The following is a 7,686-nucleotide window of genomic DNA, read 5'->3' as shown; positions in this document are numbered from 1 at the left end:
AGCAAGAACTGCCCCTGTTCATATAGGTTTTATCAGATGCCCAATAGAAATAATTTAAACATTACTGTAACTATTTTAGTGCTTGTTAGAGCATTTGAAGAGGGAGGAAGATGAACCTATTACGAAGATCTGCACTAATGGAAGGGTAGCTTGTTTTGGTGTCTGGGATGGCTGTGCACAGTTTGTAAGCAGGGCTTGGAAAAATACCACAGGCTACGCTTCCCATGCCTCCTCAACTCAATACTTGTAATAAGCGGTCTCAATAAACCAATGCAACAAGAGAATAAAGGAAAACAACAACTTGTAAACACAAGTAGTTTTAAGATTTATTAAAAATACATGAGCATGGTAGTGGCAAAGTTGAACATTTCATTTGTAACAGAGCCCTGACTGCAGAGCAAGACAACAGATATGGTCTATAGTACTAAATATACTAGCAAAAGAACAGGTAAGTTAAAAGAAAGTTTGGTATGATCATGGCTAATCAGCCATAGTTTTGGGGTAGACTTAACTGCAATGTGATAAAGCTAGACATCTCTAAAATTAAGACTACAAGAGGTAAAATAATTCGATATAAAATCTCTTCTGCAGCAGGTAGGCAACAGATTCGTCTTGTCATGTTATATTACAAGATTTGAAAATTAAATCAGGGCTAGAAGTTCTCAGTAGACAGACGCCTGAATTGCATTTTCTTTGGATTATTGACATGGATATGCTCACCACCACTATTTCTCTCCTTACTGATAAAAACAGTACAAGTGGATTTTTTAAAAATCCCTGGAAAGAGCTGGCAATACCAAACTAAAGCAGTTTTAGAATTATATTAGGCAGACACTGGAATAGAACATTAGGCTGCCTAAAATGCCACTGAAAAATAAGCATATTTAAAGTTATACCGTACCATAATATAGTAAGATTGGCAGAAATCAGGGTTTTTTGGGGGGATCCCCACAACAATTAAAAAAAAAAGACTCATTTCTAAGATATGGAAAATGAAATTGTAATTAACGACATCAGGTGGAAACCTGGATATCCTCTCATGATCTGTGTGTGTGAATTTTACCTTAGCTCAACTGAAACCTCAACACCTTTAGTGTGCTGTGTCTGAGTGCTGTCCATGCTTTTAGGTCGCCAAGTCCCTTCAGAACTTGGAATTGTAATCTCCAAGGAGTAAGGATTTTGATTTAGTCATAAACCCTTACAATTACTAAAGGAATTTACAACCAATACTTAAGGGTAAGAGTCTCAACATTTCAACTCAAAACTGTTATTTTCACAATGGTTTTTGCTCCTTTGTTACGGAGTACCTGCAACTGTTGAGAAACCAGACCACTCAGCTGGCTGTACAACAATAAAGATCTCACCTATCAGAATGGTCAAGGTCCACTGTCTGTAAAGAGGTAGGATAGCTTTAAGAAATATTTTACTGTACCACTAATACTAGTGACTATTAGAATTTACATGTTAACAGATGTATTAACATGTATGGCTGACATGTCAGATACTGAACTATGAAACAGGAAAACTGAAAACTGCAGCTGACCAACATAGAGCAGAACAGAATGACACAGTGCAATGAGCTTTCCAGAGGGGGAAAAACGGTAACTAATTTTACACACATACACAATCAATCACTGTTTGAACTTTGGAATTTGATATACTCCATAATGTAGCACACTGAATACTGTGTCACTAGTTCACTTTAATTTTGTTATGGAAGTCTCAAATTTTTTTGAAAAGACCTATAAAGTGACAGACTCATGGTTAAAACTGAAGATGTAAATAAAGTTCAAATTTTAGTAGGTTACTTAAAAGACTAATGTATAGATACAAGATCCCTATAATTGAGACATTTAGTTCTAAATGAAGCATAACGTTTTGAATGTACAAATTCTATTAACTACCATATGCAGAGAAGTGACGGCTGTGGTCCCAGCTTTAGAAATTAGACATTTGAGGCAGTAGTTTAGTAGGAAGAGAACACAAGCAACTAATCTCCAATCTACACTTATGCTGACCCCACAAAAAGTCAATTTGCCCAGCAATTTTTAATCATGAGGTATATGAAGTAGGTGGGCATCAAGGTACCACAGAATTTTGCCAAGTAAAAAAATATTTAACTGTTAAAAGAATACACATTTGATCCCTTATTCCAATGTTTAGTTAACAGCCTAGACAAGATTCAATATTATACAGCAGGAGAACTACCTCATTGCCCATCCAATTTATTAAATATAAACTAAATGAAATATTTTAAAATTGGGCTACCTTTGGCAGCCCCACAAATACAAAAAGTTTTGAAATGATATTGACCTTCTTGCTATAGACAAATACAGAATCAAAAAGTTACCTGTGACTATTCCTACAGGTAAGTATTGAAGTCTCCCCTTCAAAATCCTTAAGCGTATTCACAAGAGATTTTGCAAAATGGAGCTGTACTACCCATTTACAATAAACAAAGATTTATTAGAAAACAAAAACATCTTTAAGTATGCAAGAGCTGAAGCTTTTCACCAAGAGAGTCAACTCATTGTTGAGTCGCATTATTTAAAAAGGGTGACAGTGCTGGTGGACACAACCAACAGGAAAACACTAATCTCTTGCAGTTATAGTGGAACATGGCTGAACAGGTAGGACACAGATTCGCCGTTGTGTGTTCTTCGGATTGCCTCAGCCAGAATCATGGAAATGTCAATAACCTAAAAGCAATCAAGAAAATACAATTATACCACTAACACTAGTGACCATTAGAATTTACAGCATCTTTCTTCTAAGGAACTCAAAGTGCTTTACAAACATTAACTAGATAAACCTCACCTCTGAGGACTGCTTACTATATCTATTTTAAAAATTGATAAACTGAGCACTAAGAGACTAATCCAAAACTACACAGCAAGGAATACAATCAAGTTTCTTAACAATTTTATCCACTAGATGGCAATGTCTCCTTGAAGTAAGTTTACAGAACTACCGATCTTTACCACAAGTCTTGTTTCTGTTAATACCAAATTGGCTTTAGTTTATTCAATTGACTACTGTATTATATCAGAACGTAATGTGCCTTTTGGTGCTCTCAAGCTGAAGCAGCTTTAAAATAAATCAACAAAACCATCACAACAACAAAATTTTGTTTTCTCCAGAAGAAACTCCCAAGGGAGCACCAGGCTTTTTGTGAGGTTGTCCCGAGATTCATTCAAACTTTTTTTGGTACAATGTAACTTCAGCTGTCTGGTATTTCACAAAAAAAAGTTATTTTTAAACTAACACCTCAATCAATACAAGGAACAAATCAGGTTTCAGAGTAGCAGCCATGTTAGTCTGTAACCGCAAAAAGAACAGAAGTACTTGTGGCACCTTAGAGACTAACAAATTTATTTCAGCATAACCTTTCATGGGCTACAGCTCACTTATTCGGATGCATAGAATGAAACACATAGACAGAAGATATTTATACATATAGAGAACATGAAAAGGTGGAAGTACCCACACCAACTAAGAGGCCAATCAATTGAGACGAGCTATCAGCAGCAGGAGAAAAAAAAACAACCTTTGAAGTGATAATCGAGATGATCCATAGATGGTGTGAGGAGAACTTAACATGGGGAAATAGATTCAATTTGTGTAATGACCCAATCATTCCCAGTCTCTGTTTAAATCTAAGTTAATTGTATCTAATTTGCATATTAATTCGAGTTCAGGAGTCTGTTTTTGAAGTTTTTTTGTTGCAAAATTGCCACCTTCATGTCTGTCACTGAGTGGTTAGAGAGGTTGAAGTGTTCTCCCACTGGTTTTTGAATGTAATGATTCCTGATGTCAGATTTGACATCAGGAAATCAAATCAAAGACTTCAATATAATTATATTAATTTCTCATATGAAAACATAACATGATGTACATTGTCAGCAAAAAAAGGGGGACTTCTTAGTTTGACCCACCAGTTAAACCCCCCAGCCCCAACCCCCTGAAATCAGAGGTATTCAGGAGAAGCTGCCGTATATGAAGTCTTTTTAAAACTCACTAGATATCAACAGAATTTTAAAGGGACAGTCGAATCCTTCAATGTCATTTAGGAATAAGTTCTACAAACAAGACAACTGTCCAGTGAATTTGTGAACAGTATCTTATGTCAGTGGCATGAGATCCTAGCATCTAGAACTGAATTCTAGATTTTATCAAGCAGATGAAAAGCTACACCAAACACACACAGTACCTGAATCTTGGGACAATTTTTCATTTTCTCATCCTGTGGGATTGTGTTAGTTACTACAACAGCCTCAAATGAAGCATTATTGATCCGAGAAATAGCAGGGCCAGAGAAGATCCCATGAGTCAGAATAGCATAAACTTTAGTGGCTCCAGCAGACACTAACCTAAAAAATATGGGGAAAAACAGGTAAGTTTGCAAAGTGTTACTTAGGATATAACAAAACCAGATAATTTCTTGGTATAAAAGATTAGTTTATATACTGATTCCTTCAATAGACTACATAAAGGTAATAACCCCTGTAAAATCATGTAGTACAGTTTTGAGCATCTGCTAGCCTATATGCATAATAAAGCAATACCCTCAGATAAACCTTATTAAGTTTAACACTTTTGACATCCTTTGTATTAAAAATGTAATTTTTTTTTTGTGTTATGAGATTATATGTAACTTCTTTAGGAGGATGGGGGATGCTACTATAATTCCTCCAGTCATCAGCTCTTTGAAGCTTAACCCTGGGGAAGAGATCCATTGTCTAGCTGATTACTCATTCATGGTCCCTTCAATGGTTCAAACTGGATACTGGAGACCAGCAGACCAAAAAAAGAACATTGGAATAAATAATCTAGTAGTAAACTGACTCTCAGCTTGGAAATTCTATGGTCAGGAGGGAGGGAGATATGTGGGTCTCTACCCAAGAGGTGATGGCTGGGAGCCAGAACCCTAAAGTGGGTGCCCTTGCTGGACCACTGAGGGGAAAACGCAGGCGCAGTTGCCCTGAACTCTGACAGTATGGATATTAGGAAAGGCTGACCAAAAACACATCCCAGTGAGCTCCCAACACTACACTTGCTAGTGAATAATTATGAACTAAGTCAATGGGTGTCAGTAGCTATTGTGATGATCTAAAATAGTTACACTTTAACCAAGGTTAGTCTACAATCTGAATTCCAATACTTTTTTTTTTTAGAAAAAGTTCAAATCAAGTAGATTGCTGGAGATCCAACTTACTTGAACTGCATGTATAAACTATTTAGAAATGGACATTTTCAAACATCTGTGGCGATTACTTGGGATACGGGCCACATCTTTATTGTCCCCTGTGACTCAATTATGTTTGGAAACAATGAAGAAAGGATGTAAGACTTCTTTCCAAGCTTCAGATTTCGGGGTGGAAAAGGAAAAAAAAAAAAAAAGTCACAGGATAAAAGTATTGCTTTATGAACTCCTCAATCAGCTAATAAAGCCATCTATTTGTGCAGGTCAGGATCTTCCTCTTGTTAATGCATTATGGTTCTCTTTACTCTATCAAAAGTTCAATAATTAGGCCTCATCTCTCTACAGGAGAGGACACAGTAAACAAGACATACAGTTTTTAGCATCCATAAAGGGATAAAGCAGTGTCTCCTGATTATCTAGATGCAGTCTGGGATGGAAGACAGGCAAATGAATGAGCAATAGGCCTCCCCTGGGTCCCAATATGGCCGAGGAGGCGCATAAGGCACAGGAGGTGGCATCCAGGGGTGCTCATGCCAGCCACGTGTTGGTGGCAATTGTGGGCCACAAGTAGTTGCAGCTTTGCCAGAGGCTTCTAGAAAGGAGCCTCTATAGAAGCGAAGAGAGAATCCTGAACTGACACTTGAGACTCCAAGGCAAGGTCTGCACCAGAATCCTCTTCCTCAAGCTCAGACTGGAACAGTAAAGCATCAGGAGAGATCCATCAGTACCAAGTGAACTTTAGGTGATCTCCATGTCCTCTGTGTCAACAGCACATTTACACTGAGGAGCAGAGAATCAGACATCTCAGATATAGCCAGGTCCTGGGGAAAACAGAACTCCTGTGGTACCAAGAGTGCTATTGGTACAGAGCCTGCAGCCTGCACCAAGGTGATTGTGGCCAAGGGCGCTGACGGTACCATAAGTCTCAGGGTGTTCAGAGGAAAGCACAGTCATAACTCCACACTTCTTCAGTAGTGAGAAAGCTCTTTTTTGGTGCCTCAATCCGTTAATGGTACCAAAGATCTCTCCAGGTCCAAGGCTTTCCTATCTTTCAGTCTAGCCATGCCCTGGGTCACAGAGGAACCATTAACCTCACTGGTACATGATTGAAACGCCAATGGCACCAAAGTAACTGAAGATACTGATGACCTTGCCTTTTAGAGATAGATTCTCTACCTATTGTGCTAGGGGAACATTCCTTTGACAGAAGTCTTGTCTTCCTCTTGGGAGACCTGGAGATGAAGCCTTCTGTTTTTTCTGGCTCTTGACTTTAGTGCCAAACAAAACTTACACTTCTGGGCAACATGCAATTCCCCGAGGCAACGATGCAGTGGGAGTGCCTGTCACCAACCAGGATCTCCTCCAGGCATGACAAACATTTGAAGCCAGCCAAACATTCAACCTTCCAGTAAAGCAGAAGTACTAACTAAATACAATATGAGAGAAAATTATATATATTTTCCTTTTTAACAAGAAGCTATACTATTACTACTTACTAACTAATGAAACTCATACTAACTATTAATAAAAGCAGAAGCTAAAGTTGAGGAAAGCTCAACAGGACAACTGCCAGACCTCCGTCTCAAGCCAAGGCAGTTGAGAAGGAACTGAGGGTGGTGCACAGGCCAAACAGACACTGCTAGAAGTCTCTGATCAAAGGCGCAGGGGGCACTATAGTGTACCAGAGTGGAACACCCTAGGGATGCTACTCAAAGAAGAGCTGGATCAGACAGAACCATTTAGCTACCTGATTCAAGTTTTTGGAATTGCAGATGGTATTTTTGTAAGTTTGATGAGTGGGAGATAGTAAGAGGAAAGAGGGCTCTGACTCCTCTACATTGTAGAGAGACAAACACCACATCTGAGATTAGTAGCCATAATCTTGCTAAGTGATTCTTGCTTCAGTAAATTAATTAGAACATAATCATAGGACTGGAAGGGGCCTTGAGAGGCCATCTAATCCAGTCCCCTGCACTTATGGCAAGACTAAGTGTTATCTGGACCATCTTTGACAGGTATTTGTCTAATACATACTGAAGTGCAGTCCACTGGCCTGGCCCCTCCAAACTGCTCCTTATGCAGTTGTGATGTTATTGACATGAACTTAATTGGTTTAAATCAGCAGTAATCCCATCAAGTCTCAAACAACCTGAACTAAGAATTTTGCAATTGTTGTGTGTATTTGATTCCATTTAACCAATTTTAATGCATCTGTATTTCTTTCTTTTAATGACTAGACCCTTAGATTTTAGATTCTAACGGATTGGCAACAGCTTGATTTGTGGGTAAGATCTGACTTCTATATTGACCTGGGCCTGGGGTTTTGTCCTCTGGGATCAGGAGAACCTTTTTTCCCCCCTGGGGTATTGGTTTTCATAACTATTCATCCCCCATAAGAAGTGGTGCGGATGGTGACACTGGGGAACTGGAGTGTCTGAAGGAATTGCTTATATGACTTCTGGTTAGCCAATGGGGTAAAACCA

The 7,686-nt window shown here is 38.6% G+C and overlaps 1 protein-coding gene across 2 annotated transcripts in view; it reads right to left on the bottom strand.

Annotated features, from left to right (window-relative positions):
• Positions 1–301: 301 nt before the first annotated feature.
• The window catches only part of PRPS2 (phosphoribosyl pyrophosphate synthetase 2), a 43,573-nt gene continuing 36,188 nt past the window's right edge, over positions 302–7,686 (bottom strand). Inside the window, exons 5-6 of one of the 2 annotated variants that reach the window (XM_030572906.1) lie at positions 4,211–4,370; positions 302–2,699 (exon numbers count right to left, since the gene is read on the bottom strand). In XM_030572906.1, the coding sequence (XP_030428766.1) occupies positions 2,607–2,699; positions 4,211–4,370 (253 nt within the window). In that variant the 3' untranslated portion in view covers positions 302–2,606. The remainder of the gene's footprint in view (positions 2,700–4,210; positions 4,371–7,686) is intronic. The other variant, XM_030572896.1, reaches the window with a different exon arrangement.

This window comes from Gopherus evgoodei, chromosome 1 (assembly GCF_007399415.2).
Source record: "Gopherus evgoodei ecotype Sinaloan lineage chromosome 1, rGopEvg1_v1.p, whole genome shotgun sequence".
Lineage (NCBI taxonomy): Eukaryota > Metazoa > Chordata > Testudines > Testudinidae > Gopherus > Gopherus evgoodei.
The sequence above is the reverse complement of the archived record's forward strand: the minus strand, read 5'-3'. Positions and strand labels throughout refer to the sequence as shown.